This window comes from Garra rufa, chromosome 23 (genome assembly GCF_049309525.1).
Source record: "Garra rufa chromosome 23, GarRuf1.0, whole genome shotgun sequence".
NCBI lineage: Eukaryota > Metazoa > Chordata > Actinopteri > Cypriniformes > Cyprinidae > Garra > Garra rufa.
In genome coordinates, this window is record NC_133383.1 from 38831042 (window position 1) to 38846969 (window position 15928).

General features: G+C 35.7%; 1 protein-coding gene across 2 annotated transcripts in view; it reads left to right on the top strand.

Moving 5' to 3' along the window:
- Positions 1–15928, top strand: part of mamdc2b (MAM domain containing 2b) — a 31084-nt gene that overhangs the window by 1668 nt on the left and 13488 nt on the right. For both annotated transcript variants that reach the window (XM_073829786.1, XM_073829787.1), the window contains 7 exons: positions 4201–4457; positions 5436–5520; positions 5915–6022; positions 7934–8217; positions 11793–11886; positions 11973–12119; positions 12198–12463. In XM_073829786.1, the coding sequence (XP_073685887.1) occupies positions 4201–4457; positions 5436–5520; positions 5915–6022; positions 7934–8217; positions 11793–11886; positions 11973–12119; positions 12198–12463 (1241 nt within the window). The remainder of the gene's footprint in view (positions 1–4200; positions 4458–5435; positions 5521–5914; positions 6023–7933; positions 8218–11792; positions 11887–11972; positions 12120–12197; positions 12464–15928) is intronic.

Below are 15928 nucleotides of genomic sequence, written 5' to 3' on the forward strand. Positions count from 1 at the left end.
AATTTTGCCTTGTTATGACAAGACAAGGTTAGTTCAGATTGTAAGATGCCATGTGGTACAACCCCACTCAAATTTTATGTTATGCTGTGCTATTTATGAATAATTATTTATATTCATAAAAATACTTTTACTTTAAAAGTATTCTAAAATGTATTTGAAAATAATGATTAAGATGAGTACCAAGTATGTACAGTATTCAGGGTGTAAGAAAAATATGTCATTATGTTATTGATGATTGCGCCAAATGTCACTTTTTTAGTGATTAAAAGATTGGATTAAATAAATAAATAAAAATAAACATGAAATAATAGTTTTTGAAAACCACAAAAATCATCATGAATACAAACATTGCATTTCTAAGCACTTGCCATGTTTTAAACAATATATTTATTTTCTTATTTGTTAGTTGTCATATAGTCTGTCAAGTATGTCAAGATTTTTACATTATGCTGTAGGATCAAATAAAGGAAATTCTCAAATTGTCCTTCCAAACCTGTATGCTTTTATTATTTTATTTTATTTTATTTTGAGCTGAAACAGAATTTTTTTTAAAAAACATTCTGAAATTTTTTAACAGAATTTTATATTTGGAATGAACTGAGACCAAACACTTTTTAGAGTCCCAACCTTGGAGGACACAAGAGAGCAGTGGATTTGCCACACAGATCTAACATAAACATGCAGTTTCTTTCCCAGATGTTTCCTTGTTTTTGTAACTCCTGTGTATTTTAAACATAAACGTGTATTTGACAGTTCAAGTGCAATAAGACATGAAAGAGAACTGAAACAAATGATTTCAGTGTGCTAGACATGATAATCAAAGCCAAACAGATGTTTTCTGGTATCTGGACAAGCTGTAAAGGCACAGCTCTATTCTGGAAATGATATAATACATTATCTGTAGGGTATTTTGAGCTGAAACTGAGACTTACATTACATCTTGTAAAAAGGGCCATAATAGGTCTCCTTTAGGGCTACTTTTAAGTTTTTGTTCAGAAAAGTTGCACACAAGTTATTCATTTCATGTCAGCCAGAAAGTAAGGAATTCAGTATTATTTTTTGACAAATAAACTAGGTGGTTGAATAATATATCCCCTTAATGTGCTAAATTAATTATTTGGCAAGCCTAAGCTCTAATGAGAGTTTTTGAGGTTACTGTCTAACTGATTTAAAAATATATATTAATTTAGGGCTTCATAATGGGTGTTGTGATGGTGCTATTATGAAGGATCGAAATTTTCTTTAACATTACTCCACAGTATGCTAAATTTACTTTTATTAACCATCCTTTCCCAAGACTTCCATCTCCAGAGATATCCCCATCTTTTTTTCTGACGGTTTAGTCTAAATCAAAAACATTTTTTGACATAGGCAATTCCTATGTAATTTCAGTGTAATTACAATAGTTTCTGAATATTTTTCAACACTCAGTGTGAGCATAAATTGACACTAAATTGCCAACATTGTCAACTGTGTTAATCCTTGTCAACTGTGTTACAGACATTTCGGCCATTTAAAGGCCTTGTGCAAACTGCTGACCTTGGACAAGTTAGTATACATGACCTTGATTAACTTATGTTTTCATATTCTTTCTCTACACATTTATAAATATAACATGTGATGCAAGTTCACCAGAAAATATTGGTAACACAGTTGACAGTCATTTAATCTACTCTATGTGCAGACAATAATATAGATCAAATATTGAAGAGCAGAAGTTATGATCTACAACACAGTCTTCAATAGCATCAGGGGATGTTGATCATGACTTTGTAACTAACCATTGCTGATTTATAGGGGGTTTTATAGAAAGTAACACGGTTAACACTGATTTCTCGGACATACACAACATGGATGAGTTAATGTGCAGTATGTCACCAAAGTGAGTACACCCCTCACATTTCAGCAACCATTTTAGTATATCTTCCTAAGGGACAATACTATAGAAATAAAACTTGAATATATTTAGGGCAGTCAATGTGCAGCTTGTATAGCAGTATAGATTTACTGTCCCCTGAAAATAACTCAACATACAGCCATTATTGTCAAAATAGCTGGCAACAAAAGTGAGTTCACCCTAAGTGAACTTGTCCAAAGTGTCAATATTTTGTGTTATCACCATTGTTACCTGGCACTGCCTTAATCATCCTAGGCATGGGATTGATCAGAGATGCACAGGTTGTTGCTGGGATCCTCTTCCACTCCTCACGGAGCTGCTGGACAGTAGACACATGGTGCTTCTTCACCTTAAGTTTGAGGATGCCCCACAGGTGCTTAATAGGGTTCAGGTCTGGAGACATAGTACAGTAGAGTACATAATGGAATCCATGTTTCCCTCAATGAACTGAAGCTCCCCAGAACCAGCAGCACTCATGCAGCCCCAGACCATGATGCTACCACCACCATGCTTGACTGTAGGCAAGACACAATTTTCTTGGTACTCCTCACCAGGGCATCGCCACACATGCTGGATACCATCTGAGCCAAACAAGTTTATCTTATAGTCTCATCAGACCACAGGACATGGTTCCAGTAATTCATGCTCTTGGACAGGTTGTCTTCAGCAAACTGTTTGTGGGCTTTCTTATGAGCCGGCTTCAGATGAGGCTTCGTTCTGGTACAACGCCTATGCAAACCGACTTGTTGCAGTGTGCGGCGTATGGTCTGAGCACTGACAAGCTGACCTTCTACTTCTGCAACATTTAAAGCAATGCTGGCTGCACTCATGCATCTGTTTTTTAAAGCCAGGTTCTGCACCTGACGCACAGAACGTGTGCTGAACTTCATTGATTGACCCTTGCAAGGCCTGCTCCAAATGGAACCCATCTTGGAAAACCTCTGTATGACTCTGACCACTGTAGTGTAACTCAGTTTCAGGGTGTTACTGAACCTCTAATAGCCTTGGCCATCTTTGTGGAGAGCAACAATTCTAATTCTCAAATCTTTGCTGAGATGGCATGTTGAACATCCAGTGGTCAGTATGAGAGAATTGTACTTAAAGCACCTCATTTTAATTGCTCTAATACAAGATACACAACTATGTATGGCCTTGTCAGATAGACAAAAACAGACTTTGGCTTTGCATGGTTAAACAACACATTGCTGTTAACACTTAGGGTGTATTCACTTTTGTTGCCAGCTATTTTGACAATAATGGCTGTATGTTGAGTTATTTTCAGAGGACAGTAAATCTATACTGCTACACAAGCTGCACATTGACTACTCTAAAATATATCCAAGTTTCATTTCTATAGTATTGTCCCTTGAGAAGATATACCAAAATGGTTGCTGAGATGTGAGGGGTGAACTCACTTTTGTGAGATACTGTAGATGCACAAGCAAAATATTTTTCAAAACACCTTTTTCATAATTTAATTATTTTTTTGGGACAAATATGTATATGAAATATATACAGAAATATGTATTTCAGCGCTAATTGTAAGAGCAAAACCTTACATTTTGGACAGCACAATAACTCTAAATTCCAATATAGAATATGCCATTTTTGCAAGATAAAAAATGGGCATCTGTAGGATTTTGTATTAAAGAATTAGAAATGTCCCCTGATATAAAAGTGATCATTGCTTGAAGTGAAAAGTTAGGAAAATTGATAATAGAGTCCATAGACATGACATGTATCTCTAATTATAGAATGACTATTTAACCAATGTAATGAAGAGCCCTGTAGAATATGCAGTATTAGTAATAACAGTCCAAACAGATTTCAGGGTTAAAAAACTGCATGCTCCAATGTGAACTGCATGCACTTAAAGCCCAGAAAAGTGAAGAAATCGTGTTTACGGAGACCCACATCTGGAAGCCATGACCTCAATATTTAGGGCATCTGGAGATAGTGAAATTATTGGATTGGTGTTTCTCTCTGTTTACGTGGCACGAATCACATATGCACAAGCACACTGGATTATATGCTCTGGACTCTTAAATCTAAAGGGCACAGGAAATTAATAAGAAATGTAAGACTTGAATACAAATGCAAAGACAATAGTAGTCCACACCTCACATATGTGACGTCTGGTGAATTATATGCATCTGTGGACAAAAGAACAAATGTATTTTAGCATTCAATCATGAAATAGTAGTTTGATAAGTGTTCTGTCACTGCTGAAAACATTCATCTGCCGTCCCAGCTATACACACAAACTCTTGCCATAAATGTTGTTTTCTTTCTGCTTCGCTCAGGACACTTCATCACAGTCGAGGAGTCCAGGGAAGTCCAGGAGGACCAGGGAAAGGCGGTTCTTTTGGGTCCAGATGTGGACCAACAGGACTGGAGCTGTTTCAGGTTGGTCTATCAGGTCACAGGCAGCGCCTCCCTGCAGGTGCAGAAGCGCACAGACGGAGAGAGTTTCGATCAGGTGCTCTGGACGACCCAAAGCCCGTCTGATAGCTGGCTCATAGCCAGCATTGACCTGCAGAACTCCACTGAAACATTCAAGGTGAGAGCTACAGTGCCTTGCAAAAGTATTCATACCCCCTTCATTTTTTCACATTTTGTATTGTTGCAGCATTATGTTAAACTGCTTTAAATTACTTTTTTTTTTTACTTTTATCTCATACACCATAATGACAAAGCACAAAACAGGTTTGTAACGACTTAGCAAATTTATTAGAAATAAAAAACTGAAACGATCCAGTTGCATAAGTATTCATACCCTTTTCTGGGACACTCGAAATTTAGCTCAGGAGCATTCATATTGCTTCTAGATGTTACTACACTTCGAGTGGAGTTAAACTGTGGCAAATTCATTTGAATGAGTCTGATTTAGAAAGGCACACACCTCTCAGAAAAGGTCTAACAGCTGAAAATGCATATCAGAGCAAAAACCAAGTCCTGTGGTCAAGATAACTGCCTGTAGAGCTCAGTGACAGACTTGTGTTAAGGCAATGATCTAGAGAAGAGTTCAGCAAAAAATCCGCTGCATTGAAGGTTGACAGAAGCATTATCCATAATGGAAGACGATTGGAACAACTAGGACTCTAGAAAATGTCTGCCAGCCCCCATCCAAGCTGACAGAGCTTGAGAGGTGAAAAGGTGAGGCAAAGAATGGCAGATAATTGCCAAATGCAGATGTGCACATCATACCCAAACAGACTTGAGGCTGTAAAGGTGCTTCAACTATGTACTGAGTTAAGGGTATGGATACTTATGCAATGTACTTATTTCAGTGTTTCATTTTTAATAAAATTTGCAAATATGTTTTTTGCTTTGTCGTTATTATGGTGTATGGAGTGTAACTTGATGTGGGGAAAAACTAATTTAAAGCAGTTTAACATAATTCTGCAAAACAAAATGTACATTTAAAATGAAGGGGTATGAATACTTTTGCAAGGCACTGTATTTATAGAGTCTGGATTTGCTGATCTGTGTTATGTTCTCATGTGACTCCACTGACAAGTTTGTTCCACATCTGTAGATTGTCATTGAAGGCAAACTAGGAGACGAAGAAGGCAGCAGTGTGTCCATCTTTGAGATCAAGATCTCTGACAAATACTGTATAGGTTAGTGCTCTTTTAACTTGGGCCAGTAAACAGCACGTTAGCAAACAGCCCAGCAACTTTTCACTTTGTTTGTTTCTTGGTAACACTAATAATGGCAAGGCAAAATCAGGCACAGCCACATGAAAAGAACTATAACCACAGAAAACAAAAATACTGTTCTTTCTGAACAATGTTTTGGTGCTATTCCTGAGGATCTGCCTGTGTGCACATTCCTGAGGGGAAAGAAAATCCGTTAAATGAACCCAGATTTCTGTTGTTCAGGTTTTATGTTAGTCAGAATTGTGCCTGAATGTTATTGGCCTTAAAAGGCTTGCTGAGATAGACAGCGTCAAAAGTAGTTGTTTACATTTTCATGCACAGTAATTGCTGTTTTTCTGATCATGTGACCACAAAGAGTGTAGCTTTGAGGAAGATCATTTGTGTGGCTACAATAACAAGTGGAACAGATATATGAACTGGCGTGTGGGAAGATCTGATGATGCTGCGCTGATTGAAAGAACAGGTTAGTCTCATCAGCACCTGTTTTGTGATATTATACAATGTGATATGGAAAAAATGATATTTAAATATTGTGTAATTTTATTAGACATGAAAAATGCTCTTGAACTGTTTATATAATCTTGTCCATATAAAAATGTTTTGTTTATATGAACACATGATCCTTCAAAAATCATTCTGATATGCTGATTTGCTACTCAAAAAGCATTTATAATTTTTATTATTATTATTATCAATATTTAAAAACAGTTGAGTAAATTTTTTCAGAATTCTTTGATGAATAGAAAGATCCAAAGATCAGCGTTTATCTGAAATAAAAAGCTTTTGTAACATTATACACTTTATTTGGGAGGAAAGAAATTATAGAAATCAATACTTTTATTTAGCAAGGATGCTTTAAATTGATCAAAAGTAATATATGATATAGATTTCTATTTCAGATAAATTCAGATAAAGTTCTTTTTCATCAAAGAAACCTGAAAAAATATTTAAAAAAAAATTTGAGCAGCAAATCAGAATATTAGAATGTTTTCTGAAGGATCATGTGACTGAAGTAATGATGCTAAAAATTAATCGTTGAAATCACAGGAATAAATTACATTTTAAAATATATTCAAATAGAAAGCAGTTATTTTAAATAGTAAAAATATTTCCAAATTTCACTGTTTTTCCTGTATTTTGGATCAAATAAATTCAGGTTTGGTGAGCAGAAGAGACTTCTTTAAAAAACAAAAAAATCTTACAGTTAAAATGTTTTGACAGGTATGTGTGTGTGTGTGTGAAGAATGATATTATTTTACATGATAATCTTGAGCAATACAAAATGTTGTAATTATGCAGTTCAAAAAATCTTGCAAAAAGGCGATTTTTCAACATTATTTGAATAATAAAATTATTATTATTATTATTATTATTATTATTATCTACCTGTATCATGTAAAACATCTATAAATGATATATAAATATATCATATATACAAATACATAATGTAAATCAATAATATTATACCAAATTTATAAAATTTGGTTCTATGATACAATAATTTACAAAAATGTATACAAAGGTTTTTTATTTTTATTTTTATAACAATGTAAAATATATAGCTAATTATATATACATATCATCACTGTATATACAAAAACATAACATAAAACAAAAAAGTGATGCAATGTATTTAATTTCATATATATTCTATGATGCAATCATTTACAAAAACACCAAAAATAACTTTTATCCAACAAAAATCGTATGCATAAAAGTTTAATGCATAAGAAATCTTATGCATCTAGATGTGTCAATTTTTTTTATTATTATAATATTATATGATACAAAAATGTGACTGGACCACAAAACCTTGAGTAGTACAGGTATATTTGTAGCAATAGCCAAAAATACATTGGATGGGTCAAAATTATCGATTTTTCTTTTTGATTAATAATATGCATCGCTAAGAATTTATTTGGACAACTTTAAAGGTGATTTTCTCAAAACTTAGATTTATTTGCACCCTCAGATTCCAGATTTTCAAATAGTTGTATCACAGCCAAATATTGCCTATCCTAACAACCCATGCATCAATGGAGAGCTTATTTATTCAGCTTTCAGATGATGTATAAATCTCAATTTCGAAAAATTGACCCTTTAATAAACAGTGTAATAAAAGTGTTGTTCATTGTTTGTTCATTTTATTTTAAAGTTTTACCAAAAATTATTATGATACAGTCTTTAAGACAACAAATAAAAATTATTGTATCATATAGTTTTGACAACATTATTACGTACTTGAGACAGTTAGTTAAGAACAAATGCCCACTTCTGGTAATACTGTTTGACATCCTGTTATAATAAAAACTGATTTTTTTTTACAATGTCTGAACAGATTGTGTCAGTGATGTCCTTTTATTGATTCACACAGGACAGTACATTTATGTGGACCCTACTGACGCTAAAAGCTTCCAGGAGGTTGCCAAGCTCGTGTCTCCAATGACCACAGTGCCCATGTCGGGCTGCTTGAGCTTCCAGTACCAGCAGTATCACGCTGAGGACCATCTGTTCACCCTTTTCAGCAGGGATCAGGCTGGACAATATCAGGAGTTATGGAGAGCTGATCTAACAGAGAACAACAATGTGAACTGGAGTCCAGAAACCAAAGTCTGGATACCTGTACAAGTAGACCTGAAAGCTCCATATCCAATAGAGGTAAGGACTGACCCCCACAAATATCTATTTCAGATACAACCACCCTACAAAGCACATAAAACTAAATCTGACTGGCTGTTTTACATACCGGGCAAACAGTCTCCTTCCTGTGGAAGTGTGGAGCTCTTGGCTAGAATAAGCTGTCAGCTGCTAAATATGGCCCAGACTGTGTCTGACTGTGTTAGGCAAGAATCTTCAACACTTAGGAGCACAAAAAAGTGTGTTTGTTCTATTATAGACGCTGTACCTCAGGGGTGTCCAGTCCATGTTAATTACCACATCTGAACCAAAGTAATCAAGGGCTTCAGGATTAATTGTCCAGGCAGACATGCTGGGACATGTTAAGCCAAACTCTCTCAGGACGCTGGCCCTCCAGGACCAGGACTGAACACCCCTGCTGTGCCTGAAACACATCACAGGAGAATAATCTGGGTTTTGAAAAAAGTGTGCAACTAAGAAAAATATGTTCTAAGAACATTTTGCTAGTACTTTTCTTGGTTATATGAATGTTAAAGTCCCCATGAATTTTTTTTTTTTTTTGGCTTTTAGTATGAACATGTTAGCCTTATCTATAAGCTAGAGTGCTCCAAAACAATGACAAAATTCTTGTTTGCAAAATATGCATTCAAAGCTTAAAGCCTCTCACTTCCGCCAATATGGATCAACGGCAAATTCAAATGGCAGATTCATTCAGGAATTCAATAAATTGTTAACTTTATAAATGGGACTTTGAATCATTGGTTTACACAATTCGTTCAAACGCGGATTTATTCAGAAACTAAGCAGACGCACAATAATTCTCCTGTGGCTTCAGGTAATATTTTTGTTGGCAAAACTGAGAAACAGACAACATTGTGTTTCAAATACAACACAATATTAACTTCTTATTTAGTCTACTGAACTGTTGTATAAAATCACATTTGCACTCATGCTATTCGGGACAAACAGCACGAGTGTGATAGGTATTGCTCTCACTGCTCCTGTGATATCACTTATCATATGATATAAATTGATTTTATATTTTATCATATGATTTTGCCTGATATCTTGAACAAAGTTAATGTGTTAAACTGACAGTAACACCCCTATATATATATATATATATATATATATATATATATATATATACATAGATATACATACATGCATATTACATACACCTTGCAAAATGTTAATTATTTTACCAAAATAAGAGGGAGAATCCAAAATGCATGTTATTTATTATTTACCTGAATAAGATATTTTACATTTACATATAGTCCAGAAAAGAGAAAATAATTGTTGGATTTGTGAAAATGACCCTGTTCAAAAGTTTACATACACTTGATTTTTTTGTTTAGTGATAGTTGTTCATGAGTTTGTCTTGAACAGTTAAATTGCCCTCTGTTCCTCAGAACAGTCCTTCAGGTCCCACAAAGTTTTTTGTTTTATCAGCATTTTTGTGTATTTGAACCTTTCCAGCAATGACTGTATGATTTCTGTATGATCTCAGCAATGACTGAGGACAACTGAGAGACTCATATGCAACTATTACAGAAGGTTTAAACACTCACTGATGCTCCAGAAGGAAAAACTATGCATTAAGAGCTGGGGGTGAAAACCTTTGAATTGAACAAAGATTTACATTTTTCTTATTCTGCCCAAATATCATATTTTTTTCATTTAGTGTTGTCCTTCGGAAGCTACAGAAGATGTTTTCCAGCAGAGGTGTAAAAAGTACTAAAAAATTTTACTCAAGTGAAAGTACAGATACTCAGTGAAAATTTTACTCAATTGCAAGTACAAGTATCTGGCCAAAAACATACTTGAGTAAAAGTAAAAAAGTACAACTTTAAATTATACTCAAGTATTGAAAAAGTAAAAGTATTTTTTTTTTCTGACAGACATACAGAAATATGGTTAAAGGGAGAGAACAAAACAAAACGCAATGGCTCAAGTTAAACACGTATATCTAGTGCAACAACAACAATTAAAATTTGAAAAAATAAAATAAAATACAAGAAAAGGAATTAAAAGGAAACCTCCTTTTAAACCATCCTTTCCACCCTCATGCCATCCCATTTGACTTTCACTTATCAGATGAACACAAACTGTTTTAGACTCAACACAAGTGTATGGGACATCCAAAAATGACACTTTATACACAAATTATACACAAAGAGAAAATGACAGTAATTTATGCAACCCGTTAATGAATCAGGGTCTTCTTAAGTGAAACGAAGAAGAATACAAATACTAATATTTTTTACTAATTTTACTAATATTTGCTTGTGTTCATCTAAAGAAAGAAAGTCATAAACATCTGGGATGACAGAGGTTCAGTAAATGGTGAGATACATTTCATTTTTAGGCAAACTCCCTTTGAAGAGCAAGATGTGATGCAGAGGCTAGAAACATAATTCAGACAGAATACGAGAATGTGTTGAATTAATAAGGAGAGTCATAGAATTAAAACATAAAACATTAACTTTTTGCAAGGCCGCTTTTTTGTGTTGTCTATTTAACATCAATAATTAATCTATTAATTGTTTATTTGGGACATTTAGGTTTTTTTTTTCTCAGCAAATACTGATAAATAATTCTTTGCGACTAATTAGATTAATTAATGAGCAAATAATGTAATTATTAAGATTAAAAAAATATTAATTCCTATTCAAAGTGTCATATAATGATATATTGTAAATACAACCTATCCACTATCTGGTAAGAACAAGACTAAACATGAATTACAATTAATTTAACATACAATGTTTATTTAAATACTTTTTTTGGGAGATTTGTAACATTTATTTAAAAAAAAAAAGAATCCCACAAAAATATTAATTGTATATAAATTCTTATCACTGATTTTATTTGCACTCAATGTTGTGCATCCAGCTAATTTATTACACAGCTAATGGCTCTATAAAAACAGAACGAATAATGAATAAACTTTTTGGGGGGAAAACGCAATTTTGCTACATCAATATGCTTCCTCAGATTTGATGATGAAGTTTTAAAGCCAGCCATTTACCTGATAAAAGTCGTAACTAAAGTAGCAATGTGTGTGCTTGATGCATGAAAACACTGATCATTGATTGTCACGTCAGGCATGCACGTTTGAGCTTCCGTTTACCATATTTAATGTGGATAAGAAAAAATAAAAATGTAATGTACTTTTTAAGATGAAATAAAATTGTAAGGAGTAAAAAGTACTGTTGTCAGTTATTTGTGTAATAGTTGCATATGAGTCCCCACAAGGATAGGAATACCAGTAGATTTTGACCTCGTGGGGACATTTCTCAGGTCCCCATGAGGAAACAGGCTTATAAATCATGCACAATGAGTTTTTTTTGAGGAAGTAAAAGTATGCAAGTATCTCCTGTGAGGGCTAGGTTTAGGTGTAGGGTAGGTGTAGGGCGATAGAAAGTACGGTTTGTACAGTATAAAAACCATTACGCCTATGTGATGTCCCCATAAAACATGTAAACCCAACATGTGTGTGTGTGTGTGTGTGTATTTCATCATTAAAAATGAGTATTATCAATCACGCAACATGCAAAATGGCATTTATTTGTGTGTGTGTATCTTACAAGTTGGTGTTTGAGGTGGCGTTCAACAGTGCACATGGAGGATATGTGACTCTTGATGACATTTCCTTCTCTCCAGAGTTCTGTAATGCAGGCACAGGTATGTTTGAACATTTCAAGCCACCACAAAACTCATATCCAACACACAAATCCTGTGTGACCTCCTAAAAATATGTGTTTTCACAGAGCCAACATTTGATCCGTCTATTGCAAACTGTGACTTTGAGTCAGGATATTGCCAGTATCTCCAGACACAGACAGACAGTCCACTGTGGAGGAGAGTGTCTGTCAGACCCAACATCTACTCCGCCGGAGACCATACCACAGGAGCAGGTACCGCTGGATATAATACGCACTCAAACATTCAATTTGTTGAAGTATGAAATAAAAATGGTTGTTGTTTCTGAACAGGATCCTTCTTGTTGGCAAACTCTCGCTTCAGTTTACAGTCTGGATACGTCAGCCGTTTGTTTGGTCCACCGATGCCAGGGAATCAGAAATACTGCCTGAAGTTCTTCTACTCCCTGCGAGGTCTCAGTGGAACAGATCAAGTCTTGTCGGCGTATCTGTATTACAGCGACGGTACCAAACAAGAACAGATATGGACCCAGAATTATAAGATACAAAATGTTTGGATTGCAGTTGAACTGACCGTTCAAAGCCAGAAGAGTGCTCAGGTAAGATGGTGTAAGGTTTTAATTTTGCTCACTTACTATTGTTTGACTACTTGCTATTGCTAGATAGAAGCAGGTGATATTAGAGGGAGAGGTGTGTTTAACTCCTTCTGGGAAGTTTATATACTTACAGTCAAGCCTGAAATGATTCATACCCCTGGCCAATTCTGACTTAAAATTACTTTTATTCAACCAGCAAGTTTTTTTTTGACCGGAAATTACACAGGCTTCTCCCAAAAGATAATAAGATAATAAGATGATGTACAAGAGGCATCATTGTGGCAAAAAAAAAAAATATTTCCCAGCTTTTATTTACATTTGAACAAAAAGTGGCATGTCCAAAATCATTCATACCCTTCGCAAACTGTCACAGTCTACGGGAAAATCCAAAGTTCTATACCATTCCAAATAGTCCAAGCTGTTCTAAAGCATCCTAATTACCTTGATTCATTGGGAACAGCTGTTTTAATCAACTCAACAACAGGTGAAAAACAGAAGCTCTCTGCTGTTGGTTTGTGGACAATAATGGCTAAGACAAAGGAGTTCACTGAGGACCTGCAGCTGCGCATTGTGGCTGCTCACAAGTCAGGAAAGGGCTATAAGACCACATCTAAATGTTTTGAAGTTCCAGTGACTACAGTGCAAAGTATTATTAAAAAATACAAGACGTTCCACACTGTGAAAAATCTCAGAGGACGTGGTCGGAAGCCAAGAGTGACACCTGTGCTGGCCAGGAGGATGGTGAAAGAGGTCAAAAAGAATTATCACCAAGGCCATCCTGATGAATCTGGGCTCTGCTGGTGGCCACATCTCAAGGCAGACAGTCCAACAGACACTGACACCGCTGGGTTCCACAAATGCAGACCAAGGAGGACACCACTTCTCCAGATAAAACACAAAAAAGCCCGCTTGGCCTTTGCAGATGCTCATCTGGACAAAGAAGAAGATGGTCTTCTGTTTTATGGTCAGATGAAACAAAAATTGAATTGTTTGGCCACAATGATGTAGCCTTCATTTGGCGTAAAAAAGGAGAAGCCTTTAACCCTAAGAACACCATCCCCACTGTCAAACATGGTGATGTGAACCTAATATTTTGGGGGTGTTTTTCAGCCGGTGGACCAGGGAACCAAATCACAGTAAACAGCACCATGAAAAAGGAGCAATACATCAAAATTCTCAACAACAACATCAGGCAGAAACTTGGCCTTGGGCACCAGTGGACATTTCAGCACGACAACGACCCAAAACACAAAGCAAAGTTGTGAAGAAATGGTTAGCAGACAAAACATTAAGGTTTTTCAGTGGCCCAGCCAGAGTCCTGACTTAAATCAAATCAAATTGAGAATCTGTGGAGCGAGCTAAAGATCAGGACCCTCCAACCTGAAAGAGTTGGAGCTCATCGCTAAAGAAGAATGGGCAAAAATACCAGCGGAGACATGCAAAAAGCTGGTCAGCAATTATAGGAAGTGTTTGATTGCTGTAATAGCCAATAAAGGCCTTTCTATTGATTATTGAGAAGGGTATGAGTAATTTTGGACATGCCACTTTTTGTTCAAATGTAAATAAAAGATGAGAAATAATTTTTTCCACAATGATGCATCTTGTAAATCGTCTTATTAACTTCTGGGGAAATGTCAGTGTTTCTGGTTGAATAAAAGTAACTTTAAGTCAGAATTTGCCAGGGGTATTAATAATTTCGGGCTTGACTGTATATATACGTATTTATGTGGAGTAACAGGGCCATTCTACTCATTCTAACCAATAACCACCAACATACCTTTGCTTACCAACAGTATTTATGGCTGTAAATATTTTTCCTCAGTTTCACAAGGAAATTTCACAGGCTCTTTAGGAGACAGACATATACTCTCAGTTTAGCTGGACATAGTTTTGGCCCACTGCTCTCACATCTGTTAGCAAGACCTGGGTTTATGTCTCACATGACTTTTATTACAGTAAGATCCAGATTTAGAGAATGAACGTTTATAACATCTGGAAATATAAAATGGTATGAGGATTATTCATACTTTAAATCTACAGAACCATCCATGAGTTTTACTTTTTAAATATTACTCAGTATATACACTGTCTTTATTTTCTGGTCTGTCAAGACAATTTACTGATCTACTGTTTAAGCTTCTTCTTTTTCTAAATCGTGCAAGCAACATACTAATCTTGTTAAAGACATATGCTGTGTCCCAATTCGCCTACTTATACTATGACCTAAAAGTATGTATTCTTTTTGTGAAGAAAAAGTACATATTTTTCAGTATCTAGCAGAATAGTAGGCAAGCTTTGGGACATACTACTTCGTCATAACTGTTTTTTAACGGACGCTCTGTTGCTTAGTTACCTGAATCCTGTCACTGTTTAAACTACCCTGTCAATCACCACAGTTAACATCATCTACATTTCGTTTCGAGAGAGAAATGAAGAGGCATGTTTTTTCACGAGTCTTTCATGCTGAGAACTCTGCTCTTGTGGTTGCATAATTATGCCTTTAAACGTTAATGACCAAACTCATTATAAAAGTTCATAATGTTGCTGCACATGATATATAATGCAGATAACATTTAAAAAATATATTTTATCAGGTTACACACGGATGATTTATCACTCAAACCCCTTTCTCTACCTGTCCGTTGGTTGCGCATGTCCTTTATGTTTGTAGTTTTTTAACACTTTTTATGCGTTCTTGTAGTTCTAATTGAATCCTCGTTCACTGCGCAATGTGTTGTGGGCAATATTAGCCGTTAAAGTGTGCATTGATCTCAAAGTCCCTTCAAGACAAGTCATGTCACTCGGCGGCCATCTTTGAAACGCTACTCGGGCATTCAAGTGCAGCTCCTATCTGTTTGAATGGGGAAACATCAAATTCTCCAAAACTGTTCACCAAGCTTACAATTAAATTTCATATTTTAAATCACCAAATAAATCCAACAAGAACTGCCCCATAAATATGGTTCCTTGTGCTCCTATAGCGTTAAAAAACGCTTATTTTTCAGGCAAGATGAGCCAGTGCGCATGCGCAGTACTGAGCGCACATCTCAGAGCGCCTATTGTTTCTATAGCAACCAGGACTTCTAACGGCAACTGCGGTGACGCGCTGACTTTACTAATCAATAATTGGCTATTTCGTTAAGAAGGCGGGGCTTTGCGGCCATAATGAGCGTTGCATTTTTCCCCATTCAAAACTACACGAGTGACATGTCTTGGGTATTCTATAGTCTTTGATTGATCTGCACTTCAAATCCCGAAGTTAAGTAGTAGACCATCCGGGAATCTTTGGAATACGTTTTAAAACATACTACTGTCATGATCGGAGCTGTGGGTCTCCCCTCAGCCTCCTGAGGTCGCCGTTCACACTGCACTTCTGATAACATTCACCTGTCCTTGTCGTTAACACTGATTACTCACATCTGTTCACTATTATCCGGTCTTTAAATACTCTCACATTTCTCTCCTGCT